We start from the raw sequence: 20,545 nt of genomic DNA, 5'->3' as shown, positions 1-20,545 counted from the left end.
TTTCCCCTATTAAGGCCTTGAAAAAGTTGCATTTTGAGGTGCCATAAAGAAAGTGAGTGAAATTTTTTGTTAGTAGTCAATGACTTCAAATACTGGTTTTCATTTCTTAAAACAATGAATTACAGGGGCCAGCCGGGTGGCGTTAGTGGTTAAGTTTGCATGCTCCGCTTTGGCAGCCCGGGGTTCGCAGGTTCAGATCCGGGGCACAGACCTATGCACCACTTATCAAGCCATGCTGTGGCAGGCATCCCACATATAAAGTAGAGGAAGATGGGTATGGATGTTAGCCCAGGGCCAATCTTCCTCAGCAAAAAGAGGAGGATTGGAAATGGATGTTAGCTCAGGGCTAATCTTCTTCACCAAAAAAAAAAAAAAAACCCAAAAAACAATGAATTATAAATACCTTTTTATAAAAGGTTAAAGGCACAGTGAAACAGTGAATATTTGCACTTCACCATTTTAGAACTCAAAATAATTCAAAACGCAAAATAATTCAGGCGGCCAGCACCTAATTTGTCCTGTAGGTGGCAAAATTATCATAAGAAGAATCCAGGGAGAAAACGCAGAATTGCTGCACTGAGAGGTTAATAGTGGCAGGTGACTTAAAGCTTTACTTAAAATACAGTTTTAAAGTTTGGAAATTATTTCAAGTTTTACAGATTTAAAGATGCCTTTTGTATTGCTCTGAATTAACAAAGATTTATTTTCTGGATAGTCAGTACTACTGCTCAGAAATACATTCTTTTATTTTTCAGGGACTAGATTTTCAGTCCCATTACCTCTGAAAAATTCCTCTCCTTTCGAACTTGTTGTCCAACAGGTTTTGCTTTATTGAATGATTCATCCAAATTGGAGGAAGAGAGGTTGTGAAACTAAAAATCTGTTGTTAACTTTTTTGCAGCTGTGAAAACTAAGCTTGAAACCAATACCTAAAAGGGCGGAAATAAGGCCCTCTAGATTTCATCCGGTTTTATGTTTTTCTAATTACCTTGAACTCAATGGCAGAACAGTAAGCAAGACTTTAAAGAAGTAATGGATAATTTATTACATAAAATTTTGGGCACCATGATTATGACTACATTTACGTGTAAGGAACAAAGAAGTTTATAAATGATTACAATTACAAAGCTAACTATAGCCAAATAACCTTCTATCCTCAGGAGTTGATATCACTAATCTTTATAGCTTCTGTGCTTACTTTCAAGATGGAAACATTATTCTATGTCCTGGATTCATCATTAAAAAGCAAGATATGAAAAAAAGTCATGGCCATCAAATAAAGGCTGGTGGCAAGCACTGAATATACAGTTACTTGAAGAACTAAGATTAAATGGGAGCTAGAAGGGAGAGAGTATAGCATGCTATACCAGTATGTTCTGAAAATGTTGATGTAGTATGACTTTAAAAAATAGAGGGAGAATGGGGAGAGCATATGGAAACATTTTTAACAGTTTTGGTTATCATACTGGTGGTAGTTGTGTTAGTATTGTTATTCTAAGACTATTGTATATATAAGGTAGATAAAGGAAATGAATAATTGTGGGATATTCTAATTTTATCATGCCCTGTGTCCTTGAAAACCAGGATTATCAACATAGAAAAAATGGAGATACAGTTGTAATGGAAAGGATTAGGTAAAAACCTGTAGTACTCAATTTGATTTGGAAGTATCAAAATAAACTCATAAAATGTTTTACCCTTAAAAAAAATAGATATTTCCTAGCTCTCTCCGAGAAACAATGACCAATCTAATAGCAATGAGCATCCTTAGAACCCCAATTATGGTTTTGAAATGCCATTTCTCACTGTAAGTAACCAGGCTTCTCAGAGAAACGGCTGATTCCAGGTCTGGGGGCAGGAAACATACAAGTTGAGCCTGGAATATCTATCATAGGAGACAGCAAGGAGGCTGTTAAAGACTGCTAGAATAATGTCAAAAGGACTCGAACCAACTTGATGAGGCTCCCAATGGCCAAAGATGGGACAATTTGAGCTTTAATAAGGTAAAATTTGAAATGGATTGAAGCCTATCAAATATGCTTGAATCCATGAGTTTATAATACTTTAAAAAAAAGTGATCTCTGGAAGATGATAGGAAACAAGTCTATTACCTTGAAAATAGGTAAAGGGAAAATTCAAATATTTACTTTCCCTTTTCTATATGTAATTTACCACTGGTTAACCAAATAGTAGATGTAGGGAAACATCTCTTTATAAAAATATTCCAACTAATAAATGAAAAAGAAATGATAGAATATTCTCCAACTCACAATGGATCTAGGCACTGAGTATCAATTTCAGCTGACATCACAAAAAGAGAGAACCAGACATAAGTGCCTTCAGATGAAAGAGCACACCATGACATGTAGTCTTGCCAAAAGGACTGAACCCGAGTCTGCTCAGACCTCTGGATCCATGTGTCAACATCCAGAGGAGAGAGGAACAGGCTGGATTGCACCATGAGTACCCAATCAGCAAAACACAGATTGTGGGAAACTTTATAGGTCATAAGACCAGGTTCTTCAACTGGTAAATTTTAAGGAAATGAAAGAAAGGGGAAGCTGTAGATTAAAAAGAGATGTAAAAGAGATAACTAACAAAACAATTTTAAATGGATAAGATTAAAATATAGTGTGTAGAGATACACACTTGGATGATGATAAAGACAGGAAAGAAGTGACTACAATTGAAATCAACATAGTGGTTACTTTTGTGGGGTGGGGAAGAGGATTGTTAACTGTGACAGGACACACACAAGACATCCAGGGTGGCTGGCAGAGTTCTAAGAGAGTAGTTCCCTATAATAATGTAATAAGCTATATGTTTTCTATTTGGTTTTCAGTATTTATGTTTTATTTTATAATTTTTCTAAAGGATAAAAAAAAAATCAAAGCCCTTAGGGTTTTCCACTAAAAATTATGGATGTGAATATTTCTACTGTAAATATCAGCTGATGGTTCTTAAAAAATTGCCTATATTATAGAAATATTTCTAAATAATAAGCTACAAATATTTGAAAAATATAATATTAAATTCTCATGTGTGCATAGTTATAAAAAGTCAAAGAATTAAGTATACATTCCTAACACAAAATTTATTTTGTTACAGTATTATGTTACACAATTTGGTTAAATGGAATTTGTTGACTTCCAAAATTTTCCTTTCCTACTGTCATACGAGATTATTCATGTTATTCCATTAGAGATTAGAATATGAGCATTGGAATAGATTTCATATTTCCTTGAATGTCCACACTCTGTTTCACTCTCCGTCTTCTTACATAGAACAAAGATTAGTTATCTTGCCCAGCCATGATGGTAATTATTAATATGTAGCATTACACACAGTGTCATCCAATTTGCAAATAAAGATCCTTCACTCACATACCCAGCCTTATGTTCTCTTCCATATATTAATGGCTGATGGAGACTATTTTTTGTCATTAAGTGTCTAAGAAACTCAAGAATGTAAAACAGATTTAAACCATCAAAATGAAAGCAGTTTTAAAATGCAATATAAGAACAAACACGGACATTTAACTGTGTTGTACATTTTTGCTCATCAAACATTGACCATTTCCCTTCAATTGTTCAAGCAGCATGTTAACACATGGTGCAACTGTATGATCTCCTTTGTTTTCCTTTTAATAAAATTATGTGGTGTTCGAGTGATTCACATACTCCAGAAGTGAGCGGTCTAAGACCCTTCGGATAAGAGCTTCCTCAATTATATTAAAATCCTACAATAAAGAAAAATAATTAGAAACATACAATCAGAGATGATAGTTTTCAGAAACTGGAGGAGTGAGTCATTGCAATGCCCTCGTTTTGCAGTAAACTAAGGCCTTGAATTTAGTGATCTGTCCAAGTTTCCACAAAAACTGTCATAGAACCCGAGACTTTTGCTTTGGGGCTGGCGCATTTTCTATTTCATTTTACTGCCTATGGATTAACTAGTTATTGTCATAGTAAAATAGTCTTGATTTGAAATTTAAAGTTTTTATCTGATCTAACTAGTAGTTTGTAATCAACATTACAAATCCTGGTCAGAGTGCTATGTTCCACATAAACATGTAACATGGAATACAATTAAGACATTCCCATAGGATTCACCAATCCCAACAGTACTACTGAATATCTATTTCTGAAAAAAAAGGCTGAAAACAAAAGTCTCTTCCTCTTTGCCTCCCTATGGTCAAAATGGAATTCAAAACTTTAAATCAGCACATTCTGTAAATAAAATAAAAACTATTAAGAGTCCTATCCTCTGTAATCCATCTCCTCTTCCCTAATAAACTAAAAAAAAAAAGTAAACTCTATTCGAAGTCTATTTTAGAACATAAAAGTAAATAAACAAAATCCAGAGGAAAGCCATAAAGCACAGTAGAGCACAAGATTTGGACTAAATAGTGGCTTGTTCTTAGGCAATTTATTAAACTTTGAGAATCAGATATTTCATAGCTAAGTGAGGATAATAATACAGTACTCATTTCATAGAAGTTGCTGCAAGGAATAAATTAGATAATTTGCATAAAGTGCCTTGTATAGTACGTGGTAGCTTAGGAAACAGAAAATCAAAACAAAGAACTTGGCTTCAACTTGACTTCCATACCCAAGAATATGGTCTTGAGGGGGGGAAAGTGACTTCTTCCCGACCTGCCCTGGATCAGACTTTGTCTGAAAGATCTTGAGAAGAATGGACTGAACGTGAATAGCCAGAACAGGTATGGAATCAACCCGGCTTTTAGAACATCATATGGAGCTCAAATAAAGAGGAAGTCCTATGTGTTGTGAAAAATGAGAACACACAGACCAGAACCAGGCTCTGTTGAGGCCTGTGTGCTTGGGGCTAGGAAAGACACTATTTGAGAGATGGAGCAGAGAATATGAAGCCTCTGGGGTATAGCTCGTTCAATTCCTCAGGTGGTTCTTATGCTTCCCGTTTACTCTCGCCCCATCACTAACCTGCCTAAATCCGGGCCCAAGCTGCGCAAATCATTTTACACGCATTATCTCACATTCAATCCTCACAACAGCTTTTGGGCGTAGGTGCTTTTACTCTCTTCACTTAACAAATGAACAGAGGCTCAGAGGTTAAATATCTTGCCCAAAGTCATACAGCTGTGAGAGAGCTGTTACTTAAACCTCGATTAGGACCCAAGCTCCTGCTGAACGCGGATATTCATAGTGGGCAGAGCAGATAGCAAGGAGAAAATTTTCAAATGACAATCCTTAACAATTATTAAATTCTACCTTGAAATAGGATGAAAAGAAAACAGTCAAAATCATGTGAAATTATATGCAAATTAAAATTTAGCCCTTAATATTTCATGTATTTAGATAAAAGTAACAAAATATTCTATTTCAGAATATGGCTATGAGTGATTAATCTTCCAATAACAGGCTCAAAGAGGCTCAGAGGACAACACATTACCCTCGCATGGCAATGCGCGGACTGAAGTACAACAAAGGCTACGTTAACTTTTTGCTTCTTATTCTCATTTTTGACCATGGGAAATACAGTCATAAGTTTAAAGCACTATTCATATTATACCTAACTTTTCTTGCATCTTAAAAAAGTCTTAATATAATGAGATTGGCCAAGAATTGCTAGTTATTGATGGGTCAGTGATGGGTATATGGGGGCTCATTATACTATTCCATCTACGTTTGCATATGTTTAACATTTTTTCATAATAAACGTTTTTTTTTTTTGGTGAGGAAGATCAGCCCTGAGCTAACATCCATGCCAATCGTCCTCTTTTTTGCTGAGGAAGACTGGCCCTGGGCTAACATCCGTGCCCATCTTCCTCCACTTTATATGGGATGCCACCACAGCGTGGCCTGACAAGCGGTGCATTGTTGGGCGCCCAGGATCCGAACCCGGGGCCGCCAGCAGCGGAGCGCGCACACTTAACCGCTATGCCACGGGGCCGGCCCTATAATAAACTTTTTTTAAGTTAAAAAAAGTTCAATAAACATGGGTTTTGTGTTTTTTAGAATTTAAATTAAAAATAAGGCCGGTGTGTCTTACTACACTGATAATATCATATCTGTTAACAGCTGGTCAAAAAGCAACTGGATGCAGAACAAACTCTCGGAGCCATTTCATTACTGATGTGATTGCATCTCAGCTGCATAAATTTTCAGGTTCATAAAAATTATAACCATATATAAGGAGGGACTAGAGTAGAAATTAAAATAATTTGAAAGCAAAATTTGGCTCTTCATACAATGGATAATTATATAGATCACAAAGAAAATAATTTTGTCTAAAGCAGATAACTACTTTAATATTAATAGTCAAATTTATAAAACACTATATTTTTATGATTTCTCACTTAATGCTAATACTTAACACTTCAGCTACATACACATTTTTTTCCCTCTATAATTTTATTCACTTGGATTAAAAAAGTTAAGCTTAACACAGACAGCATAAAAACAATGTAAAAGTAAGAAAATATACTTACTATGAAATCATCATAAAACAAAGTGTGATTGACTTGCAAATGTCTTATTAAACTGCCATTGAAGCTGTTTGCATTCTCATTAGGTATTAAACGGCAAAGTGGACAGAACTGGAAGTAACAAGACCAAGAGTTCAACAAAGAATTTAAAATAATCATTAGTGTCAGAATTAAAAAATTAAATAACCATTCAACAGTGAATTTTAACTTTATGAATCTATTGGCCATACCTCAGTATTATGTTTTAAAATTGCATAAATATTATAGCAACGTTAAACAAATAAAATTGCATTTATTCTCCAAACACATTTCTTGTATATAACAGTAGAGCTATTTCTTTGGTATTTATCCATTTATTATTTAAACAATATTACAGTTAGTAGATGTACCATAATTTACTTAATTAGTTGCCTATCTCTTGGAATACTTAAGTTTTTTTGTATGTGCATATGCTGTTATTACAAATGACATTATCTTTAGTTTTATCTCTTGGAGGATTATTTTCTTAGGATAAATGACCTGAAATGGAGATTAGTAGGTCAAAGTTTATGAACATTTACAGTTCATAATACCTATTCCTCTATAGCTTTTTATTGCTATCAGCAATACAGATTATAACACATCAGCATCAGATATTGGTATTTACATGTATTTTCCTAATTTAATAGCCATTAATGGCTCTTTAAATAAAACTTTTTCATTTTGAAATATTTATAAACTCACAAGAAATTGCAAAAATAATGCAGAAAGATCCCATGTCCCCATCACCTAGCTTCCCCAACCGGTAACATCTTACATAACTATAGTACATTATCAAAACCAGGAAATTGGCAATTAACTAGACTACAGACTATACTTCGATTTCACCAGTTTTTGCAAGAACTCATGTTTTTGGGTTTGTATAATTCTATTAAATTTTATCACATGTATAGATTCATATAACTACCAAGACAATCAGGTTACAGAACTGTTTTGTCACTACAAAGGAGCTCCCTGGTGTTACCCCTTCATTTTCTCTTCTCTCCTAACCCTGGCACCCACTGATATGTTCTCCACCTCTATAATTTCATCGCTTGAGGAATGTTATATAAATAGAATTATACAGTACTTAATCTTCTGAGACTGGCTTTTTTCACTAAGCCTAATAATCTTGAGATTCATCCTTGTTGTTGTGTGCATCAATAGTTTCTTCCTCTTTATTGCTGAGTAGTATTCCACAGTATGGATGTACCACAGTTTGTTTATCCATTTACCTTCTGAAAGACATTTGTTGTTTCCAGGTTTTGGCTGTTACAAATAAAGCTACAATGAATGTTTGTGCACAAATGTTTGCATAAACATGTGTTCCTTCCTCTAGGATAAATTTCCAGGAGTATGATCGCTAGGGCATATAGTGTTATGGTTAACTTTGTAAAAAACTGCCAAACTATTTTCCAGAGTGTCTGTAGCATTTTACATTCTGACCAGCAATGTGTGAATTATCCAGTTTTTCCTCACTCAGGTCAGCATTTGGTACTGTCAATATTTTATTTTAGTTATTTTGATAGGTGTGTAGTAGTATCTTATCATAGTTTTAATTTGCATTTCTCTAATGGCTAATATAAATGACTCTTTCTTTTAACATATGCTACTTTATTATATTTTAAGCTAGGTTTTTAAAAAATTTTATTTCTTCATGTATTCATTTTCTAAAATAGGAGATGCAGAATCATTACTGAGTGCAAAGTATGTGCTAAGTATAAGTTAGGTGGTATTCTCATTTGATCCTCACAACAATCCAATGAATTATTATCCTTATTTTGTTGATGAGCCCAATTTCAGAGAGGAAAAAAATTAGCTTAAATTTATACCACTATAAGTATCAGAACTGGAATCTAAGCCTCTAATAGATAATCCAGGGTTCTTTTCAGATTATAACAGAGTCTAACTTACCACCTTTGATGATGTTTTTCTTTAAATCTAAATGAGGTCTTTATATAATTCTTTTCTTTCTTATTGTTTTACGGGGTTCTGGTTTCAATATGCTCAATTTCTATAAATAAGGTCCATTTCTGAATTTTGCTCTACTCCATTAATCTTTGTCTTATTTTTTTAAAAATTACATCATTTAAATTATTACTGCTGTATAACCATTTACGATTCTCTAATGCTCTAGCTATCTTGGTTAACTGGCAACACTGGCTATCCCAAGATAGCACTTAATCTACCCTGAGACCCCTACATAGTAAAGAGAACAGAGCTGAGATCAAGAAATATTTTAATGGAAAAGCAACATTAATTTTTTGTGGTGTGAGAGAAAGAACAGTAGTTACAGAAATGTGTTCATTCAACACTCTTTACTGTGCCTCTACTATGTACTAGGCACGTGGACTATGGAAACCAGTAAGATAGGGTTGCGTTGCAGGACCTTTGAAGTCAGTGAGGCTTGGGTTCAAATCCTAGCACCAGCTCTTACTAGCTGTCTCACCTTCAGCACTAAGTTCCCTCTCCTGTGAAATGGAGATACCACCACCTACCTTGTAGAGTAGTTATGGTGTTTAGAAATAATGTCCTTAATGTGCTGGGTACATAATTAGGCATTTAATAAATGCCATATATTTACTACTATTTGATCCTTGTCCTTGAATAGCTGGGGCTCCCTGAGGGAAGAAACTACACGTGTCCTGTTCACCCTTGCCTTCCCAGTACCTGGAAAATTGTTTCCAATTTCATCCCAGCCTCTCACTGACTTAACCTTGGCAAATAATTAATCTTAACCTGTAAATTGAGAATTATCTCTGTTTTGCAGAGCTGTTGGTAGATTTAAAATAATACATCATTCAACATTATGAAGCTCAGTCATTATATTAGCCGAGTCCTTGGCACATATAACAAATGGCTCCTATTATTATCACTTAAGCAGATACTTTCAACGCAGCATAACAAATACTATATTCAAGATACAAACAGACGACTGTTCAAGACCTGAAAAGGGAGTCATTAATTTTGCCCGGGAATTCAGGAAAGGATTCAGCTGAGTTTCTGGTAACTGAAGTGAGTCTTTTTTTTTTTTTTTTTGTGAGGAAGATCAGCCCTGAGCTAACATCTGATGCCAATCCTCCTCTTTTTTTTTTTTGAGGAAGACTGACCCTGAGCTAACATCCATGCCCATCTTCCTCTACTTTATATGGAATGCCGCCACAGCATGGCTCGACATGCAGTGCCTTGGTGCGCGCCTGGGATCCGAACTGGGGAACCCGGAGATGTCGCAGCAGAGCTCGCACACCTAACCACTTGCGCCACCGGGCCAGCCCCTGAAGTGAGTCTTGAAGAATGAGCCGGTCCTGTCAGGGGAGCCACATCACAGGCAATGGAATCAATGTGGAGAAACGCAGGAAATCCTAAAAGGACGGGCCCGCTTAGGCAATGGAAATAGCTCAGCGAAGCTGAAGATAGGGCATGTTGGAGGAAGTGGTGGGAGATGAGTCTGGAACGCTAAGTTGGGACCAGTTCTACTCGACAGACACTTATTTGAGCACCTAACGTGGTTTCTGTCGGCCCCATGCCAAGAGCCAGAGGTACAGAGATGACTAAGCTCTGGCCCTATCATTAAGGAGCTTCGAGTCTAGCAGAGGAGAAAGCTACAGAAAACCTGGAATTTTAAGCAAAGTAGTTTTTGTTTGTAGTCTGATGTTAATAAGGAACTAGTGGAGGCTTCAGTCTTCTGGTGTACATAAAATTTAGCTGTGTGACTAAAGAGACGTCCACCAGAAGGACACTGCAAAACAATGGCCTAAAGTTTCTGTTACTCCAAAAATTTCTTTTGTTTCTTAAACTGAGGGATTTGACCTGACGGAGGAAAGGGTAAGAATAGGAAGGAGACGGAAATGGTAAGTGAGAGACTGATCATTACCTAAGTACCTAAGTGTTCACCTACTCTCTTCCTAACATTGCCAATTTCCTAACATCAGCTCATCCTTTATTATTTCTCTCTACTCAATGCTCCCAGGCCATACTACTCATATTAGGAACCAACGATTGTACAGTGTACATTCAAAAGACATGGGCCTCATCTCAGTATGGCCTTTATTTGACGGTGAATGCAATGGGCAAATAACAGTCGCCATATTAGAAGCTGCCACCAATTTCAATCCTTCGGAATGTCCATTACAATGGACACCCAGCTCTATCTGTGGTTTAGATTAACCTCCACAGCAACTCAGCCAATTACAGAACACTTTCTATATGATGGCAAATGCCATTTGGGGAAGAAATTAAAGACCACTGAATCCAAGAACCAAAGAAGAGAAAAGACACATGCACTGAAAATAATTAAAGGCAAATATGTAACCAAAATTAAGGTATCAAATTGCACATCTAATCTAGTAGGAGTTTGAAAGCAAATCTAATGAAGATTTTTCTTCCTTCCAAAACATTTATGCACATATGCTCCCACTGCCCAGTCAAGTCACAGATCTTCTGAAAATAAATGGAAATAAACTGCTGTGGACGAGTGGCTCAGACTCTAGTCACCACAGTTTACGTTCCAAACCAACAGAAGTCCTGTCCCTTCCCTTAAGGAATGAATCTCCAGAGCAAGACAGAAAATAAAAGACTACTGGAATCTTTGAACCTGGGTGAATGGCATTATGCTTTTCTTTAATATCCTTTTTTTCATATCACTACATCCTACTATGTGCTAGGTTTTCCACCAAGAACTGGACATGCAGGGTTGAACAAAGGAGTTAAGTTCCATGACTTCATGAACCTAATAATTTAGAGGGAGAGACAGACATGAAATGAATACACAATTACAAATTGTGGTAAATTAGAAAAAAAGAGGTGAGAAAAGCAAGAGCTGAAATTACTTAGGGTGTCAGGGAGGGCTTCCTGAGGAAGTGAGATTTAAGCTGAGCTCTAAAGGATAAAGAAGAGCCCAACCAGTGAAAGAAAGGGGACCCTGGCCAGAGAAGATAGCCAGAAAGTGTGGTTTTGGCTGAAACATCTTCCCTTTACAAGATAAAATACTAAACTCCTTTCAGAGGTGGTCTCATAATTCAATCTGAAGCATGTGCTGCTTGTGTCATTTGCCTCCTTTGAGTCTAACATTCCATAGCTATAATTTTTTAAAAAAAAATAAAACATGACAGAATATAATTACTGTGTGACAAAAAGGAGCTGTTGGCTGTTGAAGCTGCATGTGAGAAAAGTCAAATACCCTGACGTTCTTAACCTACTATCTCAGTCTTGAGCAAGTCAGAAAGAAAGGATTAGCTGCTTGTAGTTTGATCTCTGAATTATCTAATTATACTGGAAAGTGGAATCATTTGCCCAAGTCTCTAACTGCCCTGAAACTTCCTGTACCAGGTAAATCAGGTGATGGCACTGATCTTATCTGTGGGCAAACCCAGCAATCCAGTCCTTTAAAGCAATAATTCCTTGCTAACTTCCACACCAATCCAGAATCAGCCTCGGGCTCAGCCCTCCTTGTCCAGGACTTCTACCAGAGTGTTTTCAACTATGTGTCCCCAGTGGGGATCCCTAAGCACGTGAACCCCAGCTATGCCACAGTATCTACTTCCAGCCTTTTCATAACCACAGCATATATCCTGACTTCTAATGGCTCTAGATCCTTCAGAGTGACATGTGTCTTGAGCTTCTAGTCAAGAATGAACTGCCAACATCAGACACCCAAAGGTCTTCTGTTCCAGTGACCACCTCTAGACGGCCCTAGTGTATTACAGAACCATGGATTTTCTAAACAATCTGCTCCTGCCTCAGGGCCATGATAGCATCCTGGTCTTGTGAAATTTTACCACTTCACCTTCCCTACCTCTCCCAGCTTGGTTTCCCCAACCGTGAGAGTATATGACTTCCTCTGAGAACTCTCCACTAGCCTTGATTTTACATAGTTGCAAAAGTGGTAGTAACGTACCATTATCACCTGCTCATTCACTGGTACAGGGTATTATTTCACTACCCTGTGAAAAAGGCATCATTATCATCATCATCATCCCCATTTTACAAATGATGAAACAGAGACAGAGAGGTTAATAGGATTTTCTGGGATTTGCACCAAAGCTTATCTCCTCCAAAGCCTAGGCTTTAACTACCACATTCCATTGGCAATCTGATCCCTCGTTCCTAGTTTATTTCTGTCCTTAGGTCAGTTTTCTTCAATGACTTCTACAAACGCTAAATCATGGAAGGCCTAGCTTCCATAGGCCACCTTCAATCTGATGGCCAAACGGAGCAGCACACGGACTGGACTTCTGCAGGTACATAGTACTAATGGACGGACTAGTATGTGGCCTGCCTTAAATTGCTGCTATGATGTAGCCCAAGACCATGGTCCAGAGTGCCTAGTGTTCCTCCAGCCAGAGCAGCACCCTGGGTAATACTAGTCAGGGCTCAAGATGTGTTGATAATACCTTCTTCATAGGGGTGCTAGGAGGAGACAAGGAGGTACTTTTTTTTTTTTTTTGGGGGGGGGAGGAAGATTGGCCCCGGGCTAACATCTGTGCCCATCCTCCTCTACTTTATATGTGGAACGCCTGCCACAGCATGGCTTGATAAGTGGTGCGTAGGTCCGCTCCTGGGATCCGAATCTGCGAACTCCGGGCTGCCCAGGCAGAGCACACGAACTTAACCACTACGCCACTGGGCTGGCCCCAAGGAGGCACTTAGAACTCAGTAAATGGTAGCCATTATTATGCCATCCTAATGTTTTCTTCTGACTTCCTCTGGCTTCCCAAGGACCTATCGTAAAACAACTCCTTAGCCCAGTTCCTCCTGCAGAGCAACTTGAGCAGGAAAAGGCCATGACAATCTCCCCTGCTCCCAGAATACATATCAAGCTCCTAGCTAGCCATTCCAAGAACCAAACCCCTAAGCCATTAGGATCAATAATAAGTACCTTTGACTGTGCTGTGGGGCTTTTCTCTTGAACATGCTGGTAGAGCACAGGTGTTACCATGCAGGCCCTCGAGCTAGACTACTGTGTGGAAATTGTAGCTCTGCTACTTAACTTGCAAGACTTACATAACCTCTCTGAGCCTCAGTTTATCATTTGTAAAATGGAGATAATAATCATACCTATCTCATAGGATTGTTGTGAGGACTGACTATCTATCTACCTATCTATCTATCTATCTATCATCTATTGTCTATCATCTGTCTATCTTGTTTCAATTTCATCCACTTCCCAAAAGGATTTTATGAAAAAAAAACAAACTTACATTTATAAAACCAAAAACTCATATATATAAAAACAACACACATACATATACATATAAAACTAAAATAAAATTCAAAATAATCTTCATGGGCTGGCCCCGTGGCTTAGCGGTTAAGTGCACGCGCTCTGCTACTGGTGGCCCGGGTTTGGATCCCGGGTGTGCACCGCTTGTCTGGCCATGCTGAAACCGCATCCCACATACAGCAACTAGCAGGATGTGCAACTATGACATACAACTATCTACTGGGGCCTTGGGGAAAAAAAAAAGGAGGAGGATTGGCAATAGATGTTAGCTCAGAGCCAGTCTTCCTCAGCAAAAAGAGGAGGATTAGCACGGATGTTAGCTCAGGGCTGATCTTCCTCACAAAAAAAAAGAAAAAAATAATCTTCAAGGTATAACTATATAGTTGTTAAGCCTGGGCAATTTTAAAATAAATGTAGCCAATCTTGGCCAAGTTAAGGTGAAACTGGTTTACTCATAAATTGCTGACACAAATATAAATTGACAAACTTTTTGGAAGGCATTTTAGAAGTGTATTTCAAGAGTTATTAAAAAGTTTGCCCTCTTGGTCAAAGAAATATCAATCTAAGGAATTCCCTCATAGGAAAAATCCAATAGAAAGAAAAGTTTAGGGCCAGCCCCGTGGCTTAGCGGTTAAGTACGTGCGCTCTGCTGCTGGCGGCCCGGGTTCGGATCCCGGACTCGCACCGACGTGCCGCTTCTCTGGCCACGCTGAGGCCGCGTCCCACATGCAGCAACTGGAAGGATGTGCAGCTATGACATACACCTATCTACTGGGGCTTTGGGGAAAAAAATAAATAAATAAAAATTATTAAAAAAAAAAAAAAGAAAGAAAAGTTTAAATGTCCAAGAATATGAATTCAAATCCTAAAAACTGGCAACAAAGTGTTCAAAAATAGTCAAATGGCTACGTAAATGATGATCATCATTCCATCATCACTCTGCTTTTCCTCACAACTATACAGAAACGAAAACTATAACAGCTACACTGCCAAGTAGAACTAAAATGCCAGGTTGAAAAGAAAAAAAGGAGCACTCACAATGGACCTAGGAAATGATGACAATATGTATATTTAATGTGCAAGCATATGGATAAATATTCAGACTAGGAAATAAAACAACAGATTGATTAATAAAGATGAATGACTGTCTACTTCTCATTTCTAGTGTATTGTCATGATAACCCTATTTACATTATTAAAAAATGTTTTTAACTTAGGACGTGACCATGGTTAGTATACCTTAACTGTGCATTTTAGATCTTCTTAGTTGATTATGCCCATGATTATCTGTAAGAGATGATGTGTAATTTCATAAATAAAAGAATGATTGCATATTAGTAATTCTTATCAGTTTCAACTCAACACTTTCATATTGTTAATAGTCATAGAACCACCCTAACCTTGACATAAACTATCCTTTATCATGTCTATAAATAGTAGCCTATTAAATGGATTTTCTAATGTATACTGAATTTAGACACTGCAGAAATATATAATGAAAAAATCCTCACCACAGGTCTCCTTTCTGATCTGTGATGAGTAATGCAATGATCCAGCAAGCTGTCTTCATCCAATTCCCTCTGACAAAATGGACATACACACCTGGAAATTGCATAGAATACAAATATTACTAAAATTGTTGGCAATTAACTGGAGGTGAAAAATAGAATGTAGGTGAATCTAGTTTCCAGTTCTCATTCTTTCAGATTTCATATTATTTTTCCTATCCTGATAATGCTCTTTGTGCCTAAATTTTTTCTCAGGAGAAATGCAAATGTGTATCCTCACAGAGAAACAGTTACAACACACTTGAAACACTTTGTTGTCTTTGGGAGAAAGAGCAATCTGAGTACCCGTTAACTGAGAAATTGAGGATCACACCACCCAGCTGTCCCTGGGTTACTTTTTCTGTCCATTTTTCTTCCTTCCTTTCCTAATTCAGGTAACATCTGAATTGGGTGTCATTGTTCTCCAACTCCACTAGCCTATATATCTACAGGTGTACACAGGGAGTATTTGTCCCTTACAGTTGTGCTGTCCAATACAGTAGCTGTCAGCCATATGTGTCTATTGCGACTTGAAATGTGGCTAGTCCAAATTGAGATATGCTGGAAGTATAAAATACCCACTGAATGTCAAAGGCTTAATACCAAAAAAATGTAAAATATCTCAATTTTTATATTGATTACATGTTCAAATGATAATTTTTTGACTATATTCAGTTAAATAAAATACAAAATATTGGGCCGGCCCCGTGGCTTAGCGGTTAAGTGCGCGCACTCCGCTGCTGGCAGCCCGGGTTTGGATCCCGGGCACGCACTGACGCACCGCTTGTCTGGCCATGCTGAAACCGCGTCCCACATACAGCAACTAGAAGGCTGTGCAACTATGACATACAACTATCTACTGGGGCTTTGGGGGAAAAAAATAAATAAATAAAAAATTAAAAAAATAAAATAAAATAAAATATTAATTTCACTTGTTTCTTTTTACTTTTTTAGTGTGGGTACTAGAAAATTTAAAATTACAAATGACTTCTGCATTATATTTCTATTGGATAGTGCTGCCTTAAATTCTTAGGAAAAATATGGAGGCTTGGAATTTTTTGCTCACTCTCTATTATAAATATAAGTTCCTGTTCCCCAAGACTTGTACTCTGGACAAGCTCCCTGCATATGAATTTTAAAAATTTGAATCATGTAGTAAGTTCTTCTATAAAGCAAAGATTTCTGTCTTAAATGCAAATATTAATCTAGCCTGTAAGATTGATTAATCAACAACCCTTCTCATTTTCTGTTATTTTAATTATTTATTACTTAATTCTAAGAAGCAGGAGAAATTAGGATTTAAATTAGCTTTCATATATTTTTAAATTTTCATAAAGCTTATCAACTTTGCAATCAAACCCACACGCTTTCTCAACCCATTTGTTATCCTTTCTTCCTATTGGTCTTTGTAGTCAATCTAACAGAATCCATACTCTGCTTAGAGCTAAAATACTCATTTACAATGTATAATGCCATGGTATAAAACTAATTCTATAATAACAGGTACACTTGCAAAGCAATCTCTAGTAAAACAAAAGGAATGGGGCAATCATTTAGACTTCTGGGTTAGGAAATTTAAGCTATATTTTGAGTGTATTTTCTTAAAAAAAGCAGAACTAAGATTTTCCTTCAGAAGAAAGCAATCACACTTCTACTGAATATCACTATGATAACTGAGTTTATAAACAGGTTTAATGGTTTCCAAGTCATCAGCTTATGCAGGAAAACACAAATCATTTCTTTATTTCTTCAGTACAGAGAGACTCCAAACTTTGTAATTACTCTGGCTATAAGGATAGAGGTAACGACCTAGATTTGCTTCTTTTCTTTTTTTAAAGAAAAAAAAAATTTAATGATCAATATTCTCCACTATACCTACTAGCCACCTCCATCCTTCCTTCAGCCCCCTATAAGATTAGGCACCAAGCAGGTACAGGATTCCGAATGCCTGCCCCAGGCCTGTTCTTCCTTGTTAGGATATATATCCTGAGATGTCACTTCTTACCTTTTAAAGAGAAACCAGCAAAATGAGAGGGAATGAGCTGGAGAACTGAGTGGCGGCGATGGAAAAGTAAAGATGAATAACCTCTTAACTATGATTTACCTCAACAATCTATTACTCAGAAAACAGAGCCTAGCAGAAATTGAACAGTTCTGCATTCTATTTTTGGATCTTCCTTAATACAAACTTGTCTGAGGAAGTTCCCCCAATCTCTCTGGTTTTCTGTTGGTTCTCCTATGCAAAGTTTTTAAAGTTAAGAAAGCAAAATTCTTTCATAATTATTGCTATTAACAAATGATTACCAATAACAGGTATTATGATTAAGATAAATATAACTACATACATATTTTCACAACAAAATTGTTAAACTTTCCAGCCCATTAAATTCTTTACAGGCATATCAAATTTAGCATTAAACTATACTGTATTGAAACAAACCTTGTTGCTGTCTCCCCAAGTTCTTGTAGTGGTCCATACTTATCTATGTACTTCTGACAAGTTCTTATGTGTGCCCTCATTTCACTGAGGCAAACCTATATAAAAGCAAATTGAAAATAAACTCACTATTGGAAAGGGGCTCAATGAAGTCTTATGTAATCCAGCTTTATGACTTTCATTATTTCAAATAAGGTCATAGCGTGAGGACACTTGATTAAAAGGATGCATTCATGACAACAGTACACAAAGTTACGGCATTCTCAAGAATAACACTATTTTAAAATTTCTTTAATACTTGGAAGGCCCAAATATTGAGTTTTGAATTTGGTTCTTCTAGAAAGCATATGTTTTTTAAACTGAAAAGATGTGTACTATCTCAAATTTACTTTTTTTGCATGCCATTACCTAAGTCAGTGATGGAAAGAAGGAAGTGAGAAAGAAAACGGGGAGAGGAAAAAGAGAGCAAGAGGGAGGAAAGAAAAAAACAGAGACAGAAAGAAAGAAAACAAAGAGAGAGAAAAAGAATAAATGGAAGGATTTTTAGAGATGTTCATAGTAAGTAAAAAGAAACCCTGTGCCTCACAGAAAGATACAAATACCATGGTTTTATAGTATATCCAGTAGTGTTACATGAATTCACAATACACAGTATACTTAATGGGCCCATTAAGAGTAAACATAAAAGACAGCTCTTGCAGTCCATATCTATCAAGGCAGAATAGAGAGCCCTTGTTCCTCCAGATATACATTCAGAGATCCTAACCAGGAGGGGTCTGTTGCTAAATAACACATATTCCACTAAATGTGTCATTAGAAACTGATACAATCTTGTGCTAAAGGAAGCTCTGTACAGCTGTGGTAAGGTGGCCAACCCACCCTGCTTCAATTTGCCCAAGCTACGGAAGTTAAACCTCAAACGTGAAACCTACCGTATCAAGGAAACAGTTATAACTGCTTAACACAAGATAAAAAATAAAATCAAGTGGAAAAGTAAAAACAAATCCTTGCTTTACAAATATCCATCTAAAAGAGGTAAAAACTGGGACCAATCTAGGTAGCCGTCTTAAAACAGACTGTTTTACAACTTTTAACATCCAACCTTGTACATTAGTGCTCTCTCATCTCTTTATGACTTTTGTTAAAAGTTTCTTTCTTCCTCTCTGCATTCCTTGATCAACAAAGAGAAGCATTCCTCATTTAAATTAGCAATTTGGGGACTATGTACTGACAAATGAATTGATAATTCATTCTACTCTAGACACAAAATTATGTAAGGCATTCTAAGAAAGGACAGAGGAAACATAAGCCACTGTGCTTGCTGTGAAGGTGCTTACACTCTAACGGAGGGAAAAAAAAAGACACAAGTGCATAGCAAACCGTTTGATATTGGGGACTGGCATACAAAGGCCAGGTTTCATGGAATGGAGATGCGGCCTAGACTCTGAAGAATCAGTAGAGTCTAAAATGGCTATAGAGGGCCAGCCCCATGGCTTAGTGGTTAAGTGCGCGCGCTCCGCTACTGGCGGCCCAGGGTTCGGATCCCAGGTGCGCACCAACGCACCTCTTGTCAGGCCATGCTGAGGCGGTGTCCCACATGCAGCAACTAGAAGGATGTGCAACTATGACATACAACTATCTACTGGGGCTTTGGGGTAAAAAAAGGAGGAGGACTGGCAATAGATGTTAGCTCAGGGCCGGTCTTCCTCAGCAGAAAGAGGAGGATTGGCAAGGATGTTAGCTCAGGGCTGATCTTCCTCACCAAAAAAATAAAAAAATAAATAAATAAATAAAATGGCTATAGAAGGAATGGCAGTATTCCTGGCAAGAGGAATAACATGAAAAGGAAGAGACAGATAGAAGAAATATCTCAAAGGAAAAATCAAAATCCTTGTGAATAATCAGAAATGAGTGGATTAAAAAAAGAAGGGGATTTCCACCCAAGATAATTGAGAGAATTTTCTTGTTTCTGACAGACCCCAAAGGTGAGATAAAGAACTGGATGATGGAATAATATGATGAGTTTAATTTTGTGCATGTTGAATTTCATATCTGACAAAAAGTATCGAAGTAAAAATAAGCAATAATCTATTATTATGAATGTAAAAAGCTATTGATTTTGAGCATTTACAATGTTCCAGACAGTGCTAAAAGCCGTATGTTTTATGATTTACCTTTACAACCAGACTTTGACACAAACATTACCTTTTTCCTCATTTTTCAAGGAGGTAAACAAAAACTTAGATTAATAATTGCCCAAAATCACAAAGAATAAGTGAGAGACCATGCATAAATTCTGCAGTCAGTCAGCCATGAATAGATTATTGAATCTTACATAAATATTCAAAAAAAAAATGCATGGAGCCCTTCCTGTGTGCCAGCCACGTTTCAAAGTGCTGGGTACATGTTGCCAATAAAACAGATACAGTCCTGGGGCCAGCACAGTGACCCAAGCAGTTGGGTGCGCGAGCTCTGCTGCGGTGGCCTGGGGTTCGCCAGTTCGGATCCTGGGCGCACACTGACGCACTGCTTGGCACCCAATGCTGTGGCGGCGTCCCATATAAAGTGGAGGAAGATGGGCACGGATGTTAGCCCGGGGCCAGTCTTCCTCAGCAGAAAAAAGAGGAGGATTGGCAGATGTTAGCACAGGGCTGATCTCCTCACAAAAAAAAAAAACCAGACACAGTCCTTACTCTCATGGAACTTAAATCTGGTGGGGATAATAGACATGAAATTAAAAAATCATAGAAGCATAATGACAAATGGTGATAAACACTATAAAGGGAAAGCACAGAGTGCTAAGAGAAAGTGTAATGGGCTTTACGTTAATTTACACTAACAATGAACAAAGA

General features: G+C 37.2%; 1 protein-coding gene across 1 annotated transcript in view; it reads right to left on the bottom strand.

Moving 5' to 3' along the window:
• Nucleotides 1-1,020: 1,020 nt before the first annotated feature.
• Nucleotides 1,021-20,545, bottom strand: part of RNF125 (ring finger protein 125) — a 36,907-nt gene continuing 17,382 nt past the window's right edge. Inside the window, exons 3-6 of the mRNA XM_058556950.1 lie at nt 17,697-17,791; nt 15,221-15,311; nt 6,473-6,580; nt 1,021-3,739 (exon numbers count right to left, since the gene is read on the bottom strand). Coding sequence (XP_058412933.1) covers nt 3,653-3,739; nt 6,473-6,580; nt 15,221-15,311; nt 17,697-17,791 — 381 coding nt within the window. The 3' untranslated portion in view covers nt 1,021-3,652. The remainder of the gene's footprint in view (nt 3,740-6,472; nt 6,581-15,220; nt 15,312-17,696; nt 17,792-20,545) is intronic.

Source organism: Diceros bicornis, chromosome 16 (assembly GCF_020826845.1).
Source record: "Diceros bicornis minor isolate mBicDic1 chromosome 16, mDicBic1.mat.cur, whole genome shotgun sequence".
NCBI lineage: Eukaryota > Metazoa > Chordata > Mammalia > Perissodactyla > Rhinocerotidae > Diceros > Diceros bicornis.
The sequence above is the reverse complement of the archived record's forward strand: the minus strand, read 5'-3'. Positions and strand labels throughout refer to the sequence as shown.